This window comes from Filicampus tigris, chromosome 10, assembly GCF_054856515.1.
Source record: "Filicampus tigris isolate MCC_2025a chromosome 10, RoL_Ftig_1.0, whole genome shotgun sequence".
Classification (NCBI taxonomy): domain Eukaryota; kingdom Metazoa; phylum Chordata; class Actinopteri; order Syngnathiformes; family Syngnathidae; genus Filicampus; species Filicampus tigris.
In genome coordinates this window covers 4,318,512-4,339,516 of record NC_141226.1, presented here as the reverse complement: position 1 = coordinate 4,339,516, position 21,005 = coordinate 4,318,512, and the positions used below count along the sequence as shown (strand labels likewise).

At 39.7% G+C, this 21,005-nt stretch overlaps 1 protein-coding gene across 1 annotated transcript in view; it reads right to left on the bottom strand.

Annotated features, from left to right (window-relative positions):
- The window catches only part of brinp2 (bone morphogenetic protein/retinoic acid inducible neural-specific 2), a 254,278-nt gene that overhangs the window by 137,076 nt on the left and 96,197 nt on the right, over window positions 1–21,005 (bottom strand). Inside the window, exon 2 of the mRNA XM_086043147.1 lies at window positions 18,187–18,627. Coding sequence (XP_085899273.1) covers window positions 18,187–18,560 — 374 coding nt within the window. The 5' untranslated portion in view covers window positions 18,561–18,627. The remainder of the gene's footprint in view (window positions 1–18,186; window positions 18,628–21,005) is intronic.

Genomic DNA, 21,005 nt, shown 5'->3' with positions numbered 1-21,005 from the left:
GTAACGAGCATGGAGAAAGGTTCCAACAAGATATTGCTAAAATGGAGAGCAACTAACGAGGCAAGTGGAACCCAACTATGATGGAGGACTTCTGCTGGATGCTCCTGTGTGACATCCTGGAGGCAAGGTACACCGGATAATCCCAAAAATTCACTTCTAACCATCTGCACTCCTATGATTTCTGTATAATAACATGTCATGTCATCTTCCAAACCGCTTATCCTATATAGGGTCGCGGGTAGTTGCTGGAGCCTATCCCAGCCGTCAATTGGCGAAGGCAGACTACACCCCGAACTGGTCGCCAGCCAGTCGCAGGGCACACATAGACACTGTCACTGAGCGGGAATCGATCCCACGCTGCCCGCACACAACTCAGGCGTGTGTACCACTACACTATCAGGGACCTCTGTATAATGCATTTAGTTCAATCAATGTTATGTATCGATGTTGTTGTTTTTTTTTGTTTTAGTATGCGTTTGTAGCACAGACAGTACAATAAACACATATTTTGAGTTTATATGCGGTATACTTGAAAACAGATAGGTGAAAGCAAAAAAAAAAAAAAAAAAAATTAGAGGTGATAGAGCAAAACTGTTCAAAAATTTGAATTCCACACATAAAAATGAGTAAAACACACCTATTGACATCCTTGCCTTACAGCAACATTTTTGTAAATCAGTATCTGAGACCAGGTTGCAGGAGCAGCAATTTAAGAATTAAAGCTTAGACTTTCCTCTTCCCAGCCAACTTTGTACAGCTCTTCCAGTGATATCCTGAGGTGTAGTTCACAGACCAGTTAGGAGACTGTCTTTCCAATGTGTCCGTGATCTTGCCAGTAGGATGTGCCTGGGGCACCTGGGAGTGTCGCGGTCCATCTCAACCAGGTCCCCAAGGAGCAGCGGCTCTACTCCTGAGTGACCAAATGAATTAGCCCCTCCCGAATGACCAAGCGTCCCACATCTTTCTCTAAGAGGGAACCCACATACTCATTTCTACCATTTTTATCTGGACCTTTTTCTTTCAGACAAGACCCCCAGCTAGTGACCGTAGCTGAGGGTCAGAATTTCTATAGATAGGTATATTGAGAGTCTTGCCCTTTTGGCTCAGCTTCTTCTTCACCATGACAGGCCAATGAAAGATTTTCAGAGCAGTGGAGCTCCAACTGGAGAGGCCGATGCCTCGGCCGAGGTGAGCACTCATAGCGTCCCTTTCCCAGATACGCTTGTTAGGCGTCCCGCTGGCTGCTCGAGAAAGTGGTCATGACTTTAGTCTGCAGGGGCGATACAGAGGTGGCTCTTCAAGTTGTTTTCTTGGATTGGGAGGGGCCGGTGCTTTCACCTGAGTACCAGCAGCTCCACTTTCTGTCAATACTGTCACAGTTAATGATGAAGGCAGATGACTGTGGTGTCATCTGCAAACTGCGGAATTCTGTAGGCTGGATGTGTTGAGGTGCAGTCGCACTTGTCGATTGAGGAGAGTAGTGGAGAGAGGATGCATGCTCGAGGGGTCCTCATGATGATGGTGCTGATGTTGTCTCCCCCAGACTCAGGAAACTGTAGATCCACTGACAGATGGCATGAGAGCCGGTGAGCTGGAAGAGTTTGGAAGACAAGAGTTCAGTGATAATGATGTTGAACACATATCTGAACTCCAAAAACAGTATTCTTGCGTAGTTCCCTGGGCCGTCTAGGTGTCCAGTATGAGTTGCAGCCCCAAGTTGACTGCCTCAGCCATTGACTTGTTAACACGTGAGGCAAAGTGCTGGGGATCCAGCAGGGGTCCGATGATGCTATTTAATTGGTACATCACAGAACATTCAAAGGGTGGCAGGCCTGTAGTCGTTGAGTCCCAGTATTGAAGGTTTCTTGGGGACTGTGATAATGGTGGGGCAGTTTAAATAGGATGGGACTCCACACAGCTCCAAGGGTTTGTTGAAGATCTGGGTGAAGACGGGAACTAGCTTGTGAGCTTGACATTCAGAAGGTGCGAGGCACGTAATCGGGTCCTGTGACTTTATTGATCTTTTGTTGCTTGATGAGCTGCCTCACGTCCTGTTCATGAATGGTCAAGGGAGAAGAGGGAGTGAGAAGTGTGATGAAGGTCAATGGTGGTGGGGCTTGTCTGATGTGGGGTGTGAAAGTGTGCTTTTCAAATCTGCTGTAGAACATATTTAAATCATCAGACAGTCCCTTATTGTTCTCTCTGCTTAGAGGGGATGGTCCCCTGTAGTTAGTGATTGGTTGCAGACTAGTCATTCACAGAAAAATGTTGTTTTAGCTTTTCTTCATAGCTTCTCTTGCTGATGTGAATTTATCATCTAGTTTTGGGCCAGGCTGCAAAGGACTCGGTCTCCGCTTCAAAAGTAGTCCTCATTAGCCTTTCAAAGATGTCAAGGTTTGGCAGTGAACCGCAGCATGTTGTTGTTGAACATGAGGAAAATCTTTGTCGGGATACATGTCTTCACAAAAACTGATGTACCATGTCACATTGTCCAGATATTCATCCAAGCTGCCAGCTGAAGTTTCCAAGACACTCCAAGTGCAGGGGTGGCGAAGTCCGGTTCTCAAGAGCCACAATCCAGTCTGTTTTAGGTTTATCCCTACGGCAACATCATCAGAAAGATTTGTAAAAGCCTGATAATTAGCTTGATGATTTTAATCAGGTGTGTTGCCATAGGGATAAACCTAAAACCGGCTGGATTGTGGCTCTTGAGGACCGGACTTGGCCACCCGTTATAGTGCCAGCTTTGCGAGATTGGTCCACGTCTTCACTGTTTTCACCACAGGCTTCTCACATTTAAGTTTGTGTCTGCATGTTGGAATTAAGTTGATTAAACCAACCCAAAGCTGCATGGGCAACAAAACGGTATGAGTCTTTGAGCATGGTGTAGGAGTGATCCAGAATGTTGCTTTTCCTGGGTTTGACAATCAATGTCCTGTTTATATTTAGGCCGTTCATGGTTTTACTCTTTTAAAGTCCTCTAGGATGATGAAGGATGAACCTGGGTGCTTTTGTTTAAGTTAGTTCACTTGGCCAGCCGAGTTTTAAAGTGTGACATTGGTTTTAGCCTGAATTTCAGTGTAAACCCTGGCAAATATACAGTAAAAGAGGGAAGCTTGTGCGGTGAATAGAAAGACTTACAGTTCAAATACAATGACTCCAAAGTTCACCACAGATTAATAAAAATGACACAACAAAGATAATACTTGAGAGCATATAACTGAGGCAACCATTCACCTTGACACGTCTTGGTTTCCCAAGACACTGAATGGCCTGAATTTTCTCAAAGCTGTCCAAAAGGCATTGACAATGGCCTCACTAAACTCCTAAATGCCAAAAAGGACTGATGGGGATCCCCTTGACGGCATGAATCACCTCAATGTCCACAATCGGGTTTGAGGTTTACCGTACACTATATATTATCTTAAGAGCATCCTGAGCTTTAGTCGGCCACCACAACAATGAAGGTACGGAACACGGCCCACTGTAACTCAGCGCCCTCCGCCTTCCTGGTTTGTGGTCAAAGTTGGAGCTCTAAGTTGAAAGTCTTTTGACAGGGGAGTCTGAAAGACATTCTCAGACTGGCATCTTTGCCCATTATTGGAGACAACACACCACTTCTCAACTCCACCTCCTCTTCACCCGATGTCCAATATTGCAGCCACAAGTCCGATATAATGACCACATAGTCGGATTAAAATTGTGGCCCAGGGTATCCTGGTATCAAGTGCACATAACAGCATGGACACCCTGATGCCTGAACATAATACTCAGTGTAAGCGCCATGATTCAGTGTTATGTCATGTGGTGTTTGGTTACTATGGTAACGAGTGGATGCTTGGGTCACGTGTCAGTGGTGAATGCCGGGTAATTGAAACAGGCATGCTTTCCAGTTGTCGGGAGAGAGAGTCGTGCTGGGTCACCATATTTTTTGTTGATCGCTTCGCTACGCTACACTTCATTATGCCATGGTGTGCTATGTGCAAACCATCCAGAGTGTGTATCTGTGAAAGCCACTGTTTTATTAAAATTGATCAAAGCGCATTCAAGACTCTGTGTGACTCTGTCAAGCCACCATAACAACAAGCAGCACATGTGACAGGTACCGGACCCACCTTCTTTCTCAAAGAAGTGACAAGGCTGCTTGGAGTCACTACGCTTACTATGGACGATCATGTTGACCGTTTAAGTGCAATAACAAAGCACCACCCAGGTTCAGATTGGAGTGGGAGATGTTGGGAGGGGTAATTGGGGTGAGTGGTTCCCCCTAATCACATCCTTCACATGCTCTGCCTCCAAGGACTGCAAAACAAAACAGGCACTTTGAGCTGCTTAGATACATAGGCACAAAACAACAGGAAAGATCTCCAACCCCCCCAACCAAATGTTGAGATAGGATACCCTCTCCTCCAACACAGTAAACCCCAAACTTTAGGCACAAAGCCAGCAGGCACACGGTGTGTACACACCTGCTTGACTCCTCTCACCTGGGGTAACTCCACTTTTTAACTCCACGCCACTTAAGAAAACTGCTTCCGGAGCCTATGCTGTGTCAAGGCGAGTCTGGTAGTCATCATAAGATTTCATTTGAACCATGCTTTGTCTGGTCCCTCACCTAAGAACTCTTGGGTGACCCTAACTAGGGACATAAAGCCTCAAGGAATTTAGTTCCTAGGACCAGTCAGACACACAAACTCTCCACCACAGCAGCTCAATGAGAGGTTCTTCTGTGCCTGCTTCAATTTATATCGCAAACACTTGCATTACACTCCGACCTCCGTGTTTTGATCAATACTATTGTTTGATTACCCAAAATATGAGTGAAAATTGGATCAATCAAATTAGATCATGCTATCAAGAAGGTATGCCTCTAATCTTAGATACCAATTTTAAATGAGCCAATAATTTAGCTAAATCACAGCAATACTAACAACTGGCGAATAAAGAAAATGTTCTCAAAATTTAACAAATTAAATTTTTGTTATTAGTTTGGAAATAATGAAAAACAAATTAATAATAGTAATAATAATAATAATAATAATAATAATAATAATTTATAAAGCGATTTTATGAACAAGTGGCAAGATGTTAAATTATAACATTTTTCTAATCAGCCTGAAATCAAAGGTCATTGCAATCATACATGCAATTTTTGAGGGGATTATTCGATGACACTCTGGGAAGGTCAGCTTGATGTGGAACACTGTTCTCTATGCATGCACGACTTCCGCGCTTGGGATAAGGTAATGCAGAGCGATAAAAATTGACAGCATAAAATTCTTCAAAGTACAGTATATTCGGTATATTCTGTTTGTATTTGATGAAGTTACCGCAAATGACGCATGGTCTTTCTAATTGTTCCAGTTATCCAAATAGCTGCAAAGCTATCAAAGAATCTGATTTCATGAGCCATTTGCAGATTCACAGTACATGCAGGTCCGTGTTTAGTAGTACGGTTAAATCTCTGAGACACTCAACTCTCAACTCAACTTTGTTTATAGACCACACAAACAACCACATCTGTAACAAGGTGGTGTACATGAAGAGTGAATATAAATAGAATTCAATAGCTTTATTCTCACAGTATGGTGCAGATACAATAAAATCACAGTTATGAAAACATATATGCAAGACAACGAATAATGTAAAGATGAATAATAATAAACTAAATTACTACTGCCCAAAGACAAGACTTCCACTTTAAAGCACTCAGGTGCAACACTACATAAAAACGTGACAAATGTAATTTGTTAGATGAATGTAGCATCATAAATGTAAACGTTGAATGTACATTAGTTCTTGATGTTGCACTTATGTTTTAAAATGTTTATGCAGACTTGGGTTTCACAATGTGGGACTGTGAATCTCCTTTTCATGTTTATATCAGATTCTATTCATCATCCAAGCAGTCACCAAAGCAGTGCAAGACCTGTACTGATTAATGATGCACATTGCAATGCAAACTTTGTGGTCACAAAGCAAGACAAAAAAGCTGTGAAATAAAAAAAAAACAAGGTAATGAAAAGAAAATTACTGATTTGACACCTAATCAGATTCAGGCCATTGCCTAACACTGTCTGAAGAACATTTGAGGATATTTTTTTTATTGTTTCATTTCCTCATATTTCTCTGTGTGTACTAGCAGGATTATGTAAAAACGGAATGAGCCAAACTCAATTAAAAATGTATGACTTCCCTTGGTAAACCATCAGGTAGATTCTGTAGATAATGTAATATAGCATAAAGAGTAAGAGTGGAATGGAAAAGTATGCATTTTTACTGTATTTCCACTAAACTTTATGGTGGGTTGAGGCAAAGACAACATCACCATAGCTTTGTTCACATTCAGACCAATGTGTGGAGACAGTATTCGAAATGTATTTTGTCATTTTTATTAACATAAACTAAATATGTTTTGCAATATGTTTTCCTCTCTCACACAAGCAGCACAGACACTTATTTCCGCTTCTTTCACTCTCTAGGATAAAGAAATTACTTCCTCCAACTTATTTGCCTCTTTTTTAACCCTCTTATTCTTGTTAACTCGCTGCCTTTATCTGTGTTTCTGATTTTGATCTTATTCCATCCATTAATCCTGCAAAGCAAAATGGTATTCAATTCACATGGAGTTGGTGGTTTGGAGACCCCTCCGACTGAATGATTGCACCGTGTACCTGTTATTGTCCTTGATTCAAGACATGCTTGAACAAAGCATGCATGTGGCAAAATAATAACTGGACCATACACACTCATATGAACAAATAACGTCAATGAAAGGGTGAACAACTTCAAATACAGTATTTTGGCACAGATGTTTGCGGACCTAAATGGCCTCATACATTCCAACTAGTGATGCGACAGATTATCTTTGATGCGTGATGCATACATATCCATACAGATCACGCATCACAGTTCGGGCCGCAGATGGATTATATATAAATTGGTTGGTGAAAAAACAACAAATTGTGTGCGTTCATATGAAAGCAACATGATCAGTCCACAGTCACTACAATACATTCACTTGGCGTGAAATGAGTCCTTAAGAGTAATTTGGGAGTAATATAGTATATACAGTATATATAACCGCGAAGTAGCGTTGGACTTATTATTATTATTATTTTATATGATATTTATTGTACAGTTTTATTTTGGGGGGATTTGCGCCTCTGTTACGCTGTTGAAAACCCTGACGTGGTTCCCACACTTAAAATACTTGTTAAACAATCAATTTAACTTTAAAAATGCAAAATTAATAATAAATACCAAGCTGCAGGCTGCGATCAGAATTTAGCTTTGACCATGGCAGCTGACGATCATGACGGAACGTTCAATAAAAACGACGTTAAAGTTTTCATTTTTATCATAGAATTGACTTACCCTAAAGCGGAAGTCAACGCAAACATATTTTTTTCAAGAATATGTTCCCAGCAGGCCCACTAGTTGAAACAGGGCATTCTGATTAAGTTTGGGTTTGTGAAATATAAATTAAGCAGCAAAATGCACTCGTTTTTAGCCATCTCTGGGGGCGGCCATCGTGTATCTTCTGTCGACTGAAAATGACATCACAACTGCTCACAACGACCACAGCTGACCTGTTTTCTGAATCTGAGCCATAATTGGTCGTTGTGAGCAGTTGTGATGTCATTTTCAGTTGACAGAAGACAAAATGGCTGCCCCCAGAGATGGCTAAAAATGAGTGGATTAACACTTAATCCACAAACGCAATATTTATCAGAATGCCCTGTTTCAACTAGTGGGCTTGCATAGAACATATTCTTGAAAAATATATGTTTGGGTTGACTTCCCTTTTAACTAGAATGCCATAATATAATTTATCCAAACTTGCACTTTAAAACGCATGTCGTCGTCGTGAAAAGTGAAAGTAAAAACGGCCGTTTCTTCTTCTTCTTCTTCGTTCCCTTTGTTGTCTCGTACTTGATTTAAAAACGAAGAAGAGCATGGCCACCGGAGGGGCATCATGCATTAACTTTGCACAATAACATCAATAAAGTCCTTTGGATAAAATGCAACGCGGGATTGTAGTTAAGGTAAGCTGTTTTAAGACAACCTAAGACAAAACTAACAAACACTTTCACACTTTTTTTGGCGATGTCTAAGTCGTCTGTGCCGCTGGCCGGCCGGGAGGGCGTTGCGCTGCGCTCACGACATATAAACACAGCTGTTGTACTGTACTATCTGATTTTTACAAAACTTTATTAGAGAAAACATATCATTACAAAAACGGTGGAGAAAGTATCTGGCTTGACTGATTAAATCAACGGCACATTTGAATAGTGGACGAGACTAAGCGAGAGGCTGCGATGATGCACACCCAGTCAGCTATAGTACACAGTGGAAAAAGTAAATCCACTTGTGCCCTCATTGGTCGAGCTCACGATGGGAATCAGTCACCGCCTTTATGCGTGCCTGTGTGTATGTACAAAGCCTTAGAGTCAACTCATATCTTTGAAACAATGCGTATTTGTGCAATATAGCTGCCAATATGGCTGTGTTGTTTCATTTTTATTTTTTTATGAATGCTTCTGAAAAATCCGCGATGCACCGAGGGCGCGAAAGTTGAAGCGCGAAGTAGCGAGGGATCACTGTATATACATACATACACATGTCTATTGCATGTGGATGAATACATATTGCATGGAATCAAAGGTGGATGTAAGGATCTAAGCAGCCTTGTTTATGGTGCGTTTGCCCTTTAAGAGACCCATGTATTTCCTAATCGGACATTAAGACATCACTCTTTGCTGAAACAAATTAACCAGACTCCCAAGGCACTCATCATGGATTAAGCCTTACATCTCTGTGAATTTTAAAGCCTCGTTTGATACCTCTACTGTCGGTCTACAATTATTTATCCTATCCTTTATAAATGTATATGTTTATATAGCATGTACAAGCATGTGTGTATACATACATATAGTATATACATTACATGTATTAATAGTTTATGATACTTATCTTCTACTGTACTGAGAGACACTATATGAGTTGTCTTGGGGAAATTTTGAGATGTTGGATCTGTCCCTGACATCCTGTAATTTGTCCATTTTTCATAATTGGAAAATTTCTGGGTTCCCATTGATTGTTCTTACATTATTTTAATCAACCAATCATAATATGGAATCAAAATAAATGCTCAGCTGGGGTATTTATTGTATTCAGACATAAATGCGTGATTTAAGTGATCCATATGTATTTAATAAATGAGAGTAAATAGCTTTTCATAATAGTGCAACCAATGCATAAAAAGTATCTTGAATTTTTAAACTACTGTTAATAGTTGGTTGAATCGTTGTTGTTGGGCCCTCTTTTAGGCATGTGTTAGGCATGTGTCCGGCATGTGTCCATGCGCTCGGCGTAATAACGAGCACAACTTCAGTGTAGTGTCTGCAAGGCGGTTACACATGCACAGCCGATTACATCATCTGCAAGGTGAGATCTTGCAATTTACCTGTCCTGTATAAACGCACTCTTCGCAAGGCAATGTTATGCACGGACAAGAGTCTATTTCTGCTTCTGCAACGTCAAGCCTGGAGTGTGATCCGACCGCCCAGATTTTAATACAAATGAGGGATGCTGCGACGGTAAAACAAAGTTTCATGCTGAGTCCAAAGCCAAAGAATAAAAAAAGCGTTTTAAGGCAAGTTTTAAAGATGGAAAGCGAAGGGGCTTGCCTAACATTTATTGGGAGGTCATTCCAAAGAGAGGGACTGGCAACGGAAAAGGCTTGATCCCCTCTGAGTCTTCAGTAAATATCCAACTATTCTCAAAATGCACCTTTCCAAACAATTGTATTGCCATGCCCCTCGACCTCTTCCCGTGTCTTGGTGAGATTCAGCGGAAGAACTGGACACAATTTGTCCATTCAAAATCCTTGTACATAAAGTCCAAAAATGGTGGTTAATCTGCACCAAAATGTATGTGGACATATACTTATGCCCACTGAAACCTTGGAAAATATCACCATTTACCTTTCCATGGCTCACTTCTGAAAGAATGAGGACATGAGCAGCTTACATGCAGTTTCTCTCCTGCCATATTTGGGGTTTTGATAAGTCCCCAACATGCACCACACTACACCGAGGCTAAGGGGTGCTATAGCCCTGTCAGAAATCTGTCTAGCCCCCGTTCAGCATGTTTTGCTGCAGCTGTATTCCGTGTGTGTTTATGGTAGAAGGCAGGGGCAGCGTGAGTCTTTCAGTTACTTGCACATTAGGTTAGAGTTCGTAGACATTCAAATGTATTTGCAAACACGTTCAAACATATTTTTAAATTTGTAAGGGGCACTATTGAGGCATTTTTAAAAAATTGCACAACAAACTAATAAACTGATGTGTGTGCAAAGTTTCATGAGTTTTCGTGCATGTTAAGACCTGCAAAATTTGTGTTTTATTGGCAAAAAGCACGTTGCCACGGCAATTTTAACTTCATGAAGGTCTAAACAATCTTTCGAGCAAATATGAGGTAGAACTGATTAACCCGCTCGAAGAAAAACGAAGAAAAGAAAGGACAATATGTCCTTTAGTTAGTAGGTTGCGCTACCACTATGATGAAAAATAAGTTCGTAGATGTCCTCAGGCCTGAACTATCAACAAATGTGCAACTTTTTGATGAAGATAGGCTCACCCGGTCAATTGAGAGCAGCTTTTATTGGTCGGACATTTACCAAAGCTAAGGTTTTGTTGGACTCCATAGGTAGGCAGCCAGTAGGCACCTCAGCTAACAGGCTAATCCCACTGCAGCTGTCAGGGCTCAATTAGCATTAGGCCACTGCTATAGCCAAGGGTAGTGGTACGAAGTTATCTTGTTACTGGCCAAAGATAATGTCATAGCGCATAATCTTCTAATAATGGCTTTTCCTCAAAGAGCACGCATTTAATGTCAATATATTGATTTGTACAAAATATTGTGACAATGACTTTTATATTTTCACAGGTTGAAGTGGACATGAGCAGAGCTGTGTATATGAATTTTGGTGACTATAGGTGACTGGAGAAGAGGCTGGCACCCTACCAGGCCAGTAAAGCACTGGGGGGAACCCTGTCCCTCTCTGGCGCCATATTGTACCACTAATTTGATTTTGAAGAAACCACTGCACCTGAGGAAAAGCATCAATCAGACAGAGGGCATGACTTACAAGGTGTCAGTTGTTTGTCAAGCACTCCCGCTGACCTATTACCTTGGGCTTCAGGAGTTTTGTTGAAACTCCAGTATGACGGGATATTCACCTTCTGAAAATGAAAAATTGCCTAAACTTCTTTTGCCAACAACTGGGCACGCGACTAGCAAACAGAAGAGTGAAGGGACCTTTGGCAGCTGAGAGGATTACAGTAAGTGTCGACATGGAATAAGCAATATCTCTGCTTGACAGTTACATTTAACATCTCTTTTTGATTTTCAAACGACTGCACATTAAAAAAATACAAATCAAAACTTCAAACTGACATAGTAAGCATTCATTCAAATCTTGCTCGCAGTTTTAGCTGCACTCCTGTTCAGCGTTTTCTTCTTTCTTTCTATTTATTGGCAAAGTGTTAGATGACAATGTATACTGTATTAAAGACATGTGTGGAAAAGACACTGCTCGCCATTTTCTGCCATTTAAAATAATCTTTAGGGAATCCATAGCAACAATTAGTACACCTCAAAAAGCAACAGCTATGAATCAAATGAAATGTTAGAAACCCAGTTTCCTGATTAAAATGGAGTCAAAACCAGTCAGTACTCTTGTTTGTGGCCTGTTTTGTTGCTGTCACATCTTGGGTTGATTTAACAAATACTTGTCTTCTGACAACTTCAGTTAAGAATAACATCTTAATCAGTATATTCATCATACCTATATTTTTATGGATAATAAATAATGAACACGCCTATTGCAATATTTGAAACGTAATCATTCAGTTTAGACTGCAGAAATACACGTTGAAAGTAGGTTGAAGTGTGTAGATGGAAACGCAAACGGAAGCCCATTTAAAATGATAGGTTGGCCGGCCTATAGGCAATTACTATTAATGGTATTACTATTACTATAAGGCGGATGGCCTGACGGCAGAAGGGTACCCCGGCTGCAGGCGGAAGGCAGTACACGGACCGGGAAATGTTTGAAAAATGCCCAGCTCTGATCATTAACTAGGGTTATAAATTGATGTAATTTCCTGGTAACAGAGGATGAAGAAGCAGAGAGACGATAAGGAAGTGGACAGAGCGATGATACACTACTGGATGGCCTTGTTTGTAAAACTGAGCAGGTTTTAGACATTTCATTGTGATACATTAATTCTATGGCTCGTTTTGAATCTCCCCCCATGTTCCCCCTGTACTCCACAGCTTCCTCCACAATTCCCAAAACATTAACTGAAGACTACAAATTGGCCATTAATGTGAATGTGAGTGTGAGTGTAAATAATTGTTTGTCAATATGTGCTCTGTGTTTGACTGGCAACCATTCAAGAGTACCCCGGTTCCAGCTCACCCGTGATCTGAATAAGGACAAGTAGTTAAGAAAATGAATAGGTGGTTGGATACATTTCTAATTTAAATTTACATTTCTTGGTCTTTCCACTGATCAAGTAACCACAATAGCAAGCAGGCATATTGCTTGAAATTTAGTGCCCCTGAAATTCAAGACCTATATCTGTTAAAATGAATGACAGAGATTAAAAAGCTCCCATATAAGACTCAGCGAATGAGAGATTTAAAATAGCTTTCATGGAAGTCGGCATCTCCCAAGGCAAAAATAAAATGTGACAATTTTCAAGCCTTTGAGCTAAAATAATCTTTCTAAATTTTTACCCAGCTCATAAATGGAGTAAGGGAGAGGTGAGATTTGAAAGATGTAACAATATGCATTCCAACATTTGAAAGGAAACTGTTCTGGAATGTAGTACTTATTAATTTTGATCACATGTGACAAAATGGTCAAAACAAGCAATCCCCCCCAAAACATCTTATCATTGTTTGCCCTCTAACAAGCAACACGGGAGGACATATAAATGCTGTAGATGTTCTAATATTGTCCATTTTAATGTGTGATGCAAAGATGCAAAATTATTTCAATGAAATTATGATGGGATTTTCTTTGACGTGTGCCAACAATGAAAATGAGACAGTCAGCTAATTCTACACAAGTGGAGAGCATTATTTATTTATTTTTTTTGTTGGCTGATTAAAATCATGGGGACATAAAAGTGCACAAAGGCCACCATCGTTGCGGCATATTCTTTACCAAAAAAAAAAGAGCAATGTGTAATTCCTCTAAAATCTCCGTAAATCAATTCACACCAGAAAAAAAAAAAAAAAAATGACTGCTAAAGGACATGACCTATTCTACTGCCCACACTGCTCCATGAGTTGAGTTTTAGGGCAAGTATCGACATTTGAAACATCACAGTAATTTGACTCCCTCTGGATTTTGGCTTGGCCGAGCAATTGGTAGATATTTTAACTGAAACTTGTCAGCCATTTGGAGAAATGGGTTCCCCCGAGTAGAAGACGACACCAAAGTTATACCGTTTTACTCTAACTTGATTGTGTTTTTTTGACCAGATTTTCTAAGGGCGATATCACATAAAAGCATTGCTCAAAAAGGCCTTTTTTTCCCAACACAAAAAAACTCAAGTTGGCTGAAACCGACTGTACGATTTTGAAAATTCTTGCTGCGTTGACTCAGGTTGAAGTGGCCATTCCAATCACAATCAGCATTTTGACACTATTTTATTTAGGGAAATCTTAAGGAAAGCCCGTGTGGTTGATATGGAGCAGTCACGTTCTTAGAAATGTAGAAATAAATAATTATTATTGGTGGGAAGACAAAAATCCAATCTTGCCAAACCCCATGCAAAAAAAAGTCAAATCAAGTTGGCAGGATTTATTTTCTGTGAAAATGTCCAAGAAAAAACTATGTAATGAAGCTGTTTTTCTTTGTTGTTTCCTTTTTAACATCCAAACTAGTATTGTGTTTGCAAGATTTATGTATTTATATACAGTATTCTGTCTTCAAATGGTCTTCATTTACTAACAAATAAAACAGTGTTGTGTACCTTGTGGTCCCACAGACGCGATGACGTGCCCCATATTCTTTTTATTTCACCTATCACCGTGTTGTGCGTGTGTGTGTGTCAGTTGTTTTCGTTTGATTTTTTTGTTTTTTTGTTTGGTGGCATGTATGCTTGTGCGGCATATGCCTTGACGTGAAGAGTACGTTCTCGACGCCGATTGGCTGTCGCAGATGAGGGACGGACTGGGACAAAGTGGGTCGTTTAAATATGCAGACGGGAACTTGGTGATGGTTAGGCGATACCCAGTTCCGCATATATACATACATACATACTTTTTTATTTATTTCTTCAAGCAGAGTATACTGGAAATGTCAGACCCTCTCCCCAAACCCCACCCCGTCAAGTGCCTTCCAAAAGGCCAATATACATTGAGCTGGGTCATTACACGATCGAGAATTGTGATATTACAGTGACCAACTGTAAGCTGTGAGCATATTTACTCCATCAGATGTGGCGATAATGTGTGTGAAGGCAGCCAATCAGAGTCAAGATTTTTCTTCTCTACTTTGGTTTGCAAGTTGAAGTAAACAGAAAGTAATAATAAGGAGCGAGTAAACACTGACTGAACAGGGAAGCTAAACATGCATCTGATGGACGTCGATGAATCGCTGTTATCTTCCTAAGATGAAGCTGTTTTGATAAGACAAGTTCCTCACCATCACTTGTGTGACGCTATCTCAAAAGCGACAGAGTAAATGAAGCGGTTCTGCAAGGTATGTCCACAACAACAAGCAACACAATAATCCTAAATCATTTGAACAAGTGGAACAAAAGTGATGATGTGAAAATGAGAGTGGAGTTTGCACAGCCTGCCCATGCTACGTTAGCAGTTAAGCCGCGATTAGCTAGTCATGCAGCCACGAGACCAGAGGAAAAAAAAAAGATAATAATCAACCATGTGATCTTTTGATCATGCACACGTGCAAGTAGAAATTATATTACCTCTGTAGTACTGTAGGATCATAACTTAAAAATCATGTTTATATTTTAAGGCACAGTCATTATTCCTGAGGGACAAATGTTTTCTACTTCACAGTTACTTATTGTTCTAAACTTGTTTACTGTAAGAGTAAAAAATTGTTAGAATTTTCTCAGTTCATCAACCATTTAATTCTGTTTTTAAAAAAATAACTTCATATGTTGAATGACTATTTACCAAATTTTAATTAAATTTAATAAATGTTTGCATAAATACTTAAAAGGAAGTCTGGATGTAATGACATGTTTGCTATTGTTTTTTGGTAACATAACTATAAGATGAAATTTAAAAAAATAATTTTGAGTTTTACATTTACACACATTTTGTTTGCATTTACGCTGCCATTGTTGTTTACGTCACAATGCATTCTGGGTGGTGACGGAGAGAGGCTGCTGCTCTCTGCCAAGCAATGTTACTAACAACCAAATAAATCATATTGAGCAAACATGTCACGACAGTCGGAGTTCCTTTTAAAGTAGCAGGTGGCCAAACTAAAAGTATTTTGTTAGCATGTTTCCCCAATGCTTCTTATTTCCTTTTTTCTAACATTTTCATCAAATCACTAAATGTCATCATTCTGAACCAAGCACCGTTCTAATTCATATGTGTATTAAAAAATTAAGATTCAGATGTGTGGGTGCATTCCTGATTTGTCAATTTTTATAAGGACATTGATTTGCTCAATTGGTTTGCTGTGCAATTAAGCATGGCTAAATGGCCATATTGCCATTACCGTAGACAATTATTATTTAATATGTATATGATATAATAACGTGCTTTATTCTAAAAAACCTGCAACTCATCTTGATTGGTTCATTTCAGTTGTTGTTTTTTACTATTAGATGAAAATAAATTAGCATTTGCTACCACAACATTAAACAATTATCATAAAAAGTAAAGCGGGCCTCGAGCATTTTTCAATTCTTTCAAAACCTGGAGGCAACCAAAGTGTATTAACACGGGAGAGGAAAGCTGACTTAATATTGCAGTTTCTTATTTGTTTCTCTTTCATTTAGATCTGGCAACAAGGGATCAGCTTTTATGAAAGAAACATATTACTTTCCCACAATTCATATCTCCAGCAGTGGGGGTGGGGGGGGTAAAACCTCCCCCTGCACCAGTATTTTGTTGAGCCACACAAAAGACATTAATACAACTGTCACATTTTTACTTTTATGAGTAAATTAGCTTTTTTTTTTTTTTTTTACATAATTTTTTACGTAATTTTGCACATTTAAATAGGCAAACATGGTTAAAATACTAAAAAAATAGACTTGTAATGTTTGGATCAGATGTTATTTTACCTCCATTTTACCTTACCTATTGCCTTCAGCTGCATTTGACTGTGAATAACGATAATTTGACGATATTGTATAATTTTAAGTCTGCACCTGCGTCACAGAACAATTATGGATGGATAGCGTTTGTGAACAATAGCTCTTGTTTATATTTTAAATTGCTTAGTACAGCTTCTGCAAACATAACAATATTCTACGGCAATATTTAACAATGAAGAACTAAAAACTATGTCTGGACTTACATTGATTTTTGGGAATGTTTATGTCATTCAAATGTCTCCTATTAATCCATAATGATATGACATATAATGACATTTTGAGCTGCAGTAAGTACTGATGTACCACTGCCAACTAACTATCAGAATAAGAAAAAGGTGTTTACTACAGCAATCAGAATAGGGAAAAAAACGCATTTGATATGTGATTTGTGTGACGGTGTATTAGTGTCACCCAGTGAGGGAAAAAAAAAAGACACCCATTCTCATACATTGGCCAACGTATTCGGAATAAAGTTGAATAACAAAACTGCAATTTACAGAAAAGTGCATTTTCCCTCTCATTCATCACTGTGATATGCAGACTTGTGACTTTATTCATGTTTGGGTGTATCCTGGAATCACATTAAAAAGCTGTCATAGTTTGTGCAACAACAAGCCTCGGGAATACAGGCTAGTTATGAATGATATGGACTACACGTGTGTAAACTGAATGTTAAGCATCTTTGAGTGTTATGAAAAGCGCTATAAAAATAAAATGTATTATTATCAACCGAACATCCAGGCTGTCACGTTTGACTTGCTCCCTAAAGTATCGTGTGCGTGCGTGCGTTTGTGTTTGTTGGCTCAATTTGGCGACTTTTTTCTGAGTGTGTGTGTTGACTAAGCTTTTGTTTGGCGTGCTTGGGCGGTCGCCAAGTTTTCCTTGCAATCCATATGACTCCTGGTGGAACAGAATTGCTCTTCACGGTGACCATTTTGGCACATGTAACACTGTTTTTCCCACCGTCTTGTCAACCCCAAACCATTTACAGATTACCTACGACATGGACTCGCGCCTTGCTATTATTCCCCGCTGGACACTCCTCCATATTTGAAACATTACTAGGCTGCAGTGCGAACAGAGTCACATCACTGGGTCCTGCCCGCTGATTCGGCAAATGATTATCACTTCCTCCTCCTCTGCCGTCAATGCACACTGATTTGCCGAATGACGATTTCAGCATCTCCTCATACTTTGCGGACATCCACTAACTCATTATACTTTTCGAGGCAGTATTAATATTCAATAATGTAAAATTGCACATCGTGAAAGCAAGATGGATGATGATATCAATGATGATATATATCGTCCACCACTATGTATATGTTAAAACTTGCACAAGCGCTGGAAACTTTGCAGACTGAAGCACTAAAGTGGGCAATCTGGTTTGCCATGTTAAGAGATGTATAGCAAACAAATCCTACATGGAAGGTTATTGAAGGTCAAATTAATGAATGTTTATACTTTACCTAACAAATAGTAAGATGTTTTATTATAGTGTAATAAATTATAGAAAAATAAAACGTTTTTTAATCTAGAAAAAGCTAAATAATATACCATCTTTCATATAAGGTATTATGAACATTGTAGTTGCATTTATAGACTAGGTAAGATGAGAGGAGCAGGCTGAATAATTGAGTCTAAAAACCTTGGGAAGCAATATGTGAGGCAGCTTACTTGAAAAATTGAAAAGAGATTATATTTTATTTCTTGTTTCACCTGTTGCTTATATAAACCCTTCCATAGATCTCGACACAAAATACTAGAAACATATGCAGCCCCAGACCCATCTAACCTGTAAATCTTGTATCTGGTAGAAAATCCCTGCTGGAACCTCTCTCTGAACTCCGTGTACTCGGGGCAACGGTGGAAAGGTCCCTTTTCTGATAGCAGCCAGTCCAGCTGCCCTCCACTCTGCCTCGTGCTGAAGCCCCATACTGAGGAACTGGACGCAGAGGAAGAGGAAGATGACGAGGGAGACGACAGGGAACCATGGAGCCCTTTTCCCACATGCCCCCCGCTGGCCACTTGTTCAGCTCGGATGGGCCACAGCAGCCATAAGAACACCCACGGCAACCATAGAAGCATCAAGGAGGATGCCGACCATCTAGCAGGAGAGGCAGATCCATGGGAGCACTCCTCTTTTCTCACAGGCCACTGAGTTGCCATGGTCCCGGTGGTGATGTACTAGGGCACCTAGGACCGGCATTTCTTCTGACAGTCACCTGCCACTGGCCTGAAACAATAAAAGAAAAATAAATACTTTGAAATTATCTGGAAAAATAAAGTAACACTGCAATACCGTTCAGAACTCTGGCAGGTTTACATGTAGTACAACTCTAATGATTCATAGTAGCAATTTGGAAAATCACTGGAGTAATGCATCTTCCTACACAAGATGATATAGAAACCATCAGCACACATATAAATAACCGGAGTGGGGGGATTCTGTGGGTTTAGGGTGGGTTCTAGCACATAACAGCAGGGAAAGGAGAAATCAAGAATTTACTGTATATCAAGATCACATACCAAACTGTTCTTCATGTACTTATTTTGCTAGTACAAATACACAAACACACAATTCTGTTATAATTGGTGACTGTTGGCCTTCAGAAAGTGAAGGTTTGCTGTTTACTTCACCGTTAATGACTAAAAAGTATCGCTGAATGGGATGAAGTCCTTAGAGACAAATGAGCATATCAGGCAGGGTATGCAAAGTAGCAGCGATTATGCTTCAAATGAAATGGGATTTTAAGTATTCCCTGTTTAGTGTGCAAACAAATTAGTGAATTAATTTCTGGTGGATAGTTGCATACATAGACATGGAAAAATAAAATACTCAAGGTGATTCATTTTAATTTTTGCTTGCTGTACTTGCGGATTATTACCCTTGGCAAAGGGAATTAGTGAAGCCACATGTCAGAGGAATGCATTGATTGAACTAAAAGGCTTTAACTTCAAACAGGATATTGGTGATGAGCACGAGTACTTATTTACAGAGCCCTACACATGACATGGGCATGGGCCGGGTCAGATTGTGGCTACAAAATTCAGGTCCAACGTGCCCATAAAAACACTCCTTGGTGGCCACAAAGTAGTTTTGATGTGCACACAATACAAATGAATACAATGAATTATAGTCTATTAATAAAATTCCTGCACACTTGCCGGGAAACCAAACTGAGTGAAGCTACTAGCTAAAGTTGGAGGACATTTTGTATTGCAGTTTCTAGCAAAGATGCTCCACATTTGTTTATCAAGGTGTCCATATTGTACATGGGACCGATGGCAAACCCACTAATTAGTATATTGATTGAGGTTATATACACCCATTTCATGGCCATAAATGAGTATTTCTTCAGCAGTTTACACCTCTTTCATGCACACAAATCACTGCAGAATATTGTTGCCACAGATAAGCATAGGACCTATAATGTGGCAACAATTAAAATATGTTATCGCCCTTTGTCATGTTTGGGGCTCTGTTATATTGTGTGCACAAAATGCAATTCAATAAAATCAACGCATCATCTCTGCACCGTTGAGTAACCAATTTCATCATCACAGTATAACAGTGTAACATACACCGATAGCTGTATACAAAGAAAATGCAGATTTGCCACTTATCTATATATTTAACATACACGGAGTAAACATTTCTAATCACAGAATCACACACAAGTGACATACTTTAGGTGTGTGTTTCTCAAATATATTGGTGTGTGAGAGACATTAAGTATGTGCACTTGCAAGTCACCCCTTAATGAAGCTTAGTCAATTTATTTGCATTAGTTTATGAGGCAGAGCTGCCTCGCCCAATATGGCAGACATGCTGATAGTATCGGAGCAACGGGCCAACCCGGTCAAGGTGATGACTATTTTAGGACATCAAGGCCTAAAGTACCACTTCATCAAGTAATAATCAGACATCAGTCGTTTGTCAGCTTGATTTTGCTTAATAGCAACTCAGCAGAGAGAAAACATACACATGCATCAAAAACTCTGTGACTTCTGGGAACAACCTAGGCTAAACATCTCCCTGACATAGAAAGATCTTGAAACAGCTGAGATGCTTCACTTGAACATACTTCCTTGACACCAATCACTACTTTACTATACAGCAACAGCTTCAGCAATCTCTTATGGCATCTTAGCGTGCTACAGAAAAAACAAAAATGCTCAGAGCCGAAAATAGGTTAAATCTCTTAGTGTTGCCCCATTAAGAAGTTTGGGAACTCTTTTTTTAGTTGAACCTCAACAGTGTTCAGTAAGCAGACTTAAACCTTCAGGAATGATCTACTGCCATGCCATCATCTCAGAATCTCACAGAGAGTCCTGCCCTCCAAGGCGGTGAAAAGAGTGAGCTGAAAAAGGGTTTTGCATATAATTTTTCTCATGTCTATTAAGATCAACATAAATATCAGACATGCTTGACAATCAGGTTCCCAGCCGAGCCTAATTAAAAGGAAAATTACTTCAGAAAATTGTTGCATATTCATATTAAGTAAGTCTCAGTTTACATGAAATCTTAGGGAGTGGGGGTGGTAAGTATAATGTCTCACGTGTGACTTGACAAAAATGTTTTGGGAGGATGGCTTCGTCCACGCGCAAGCT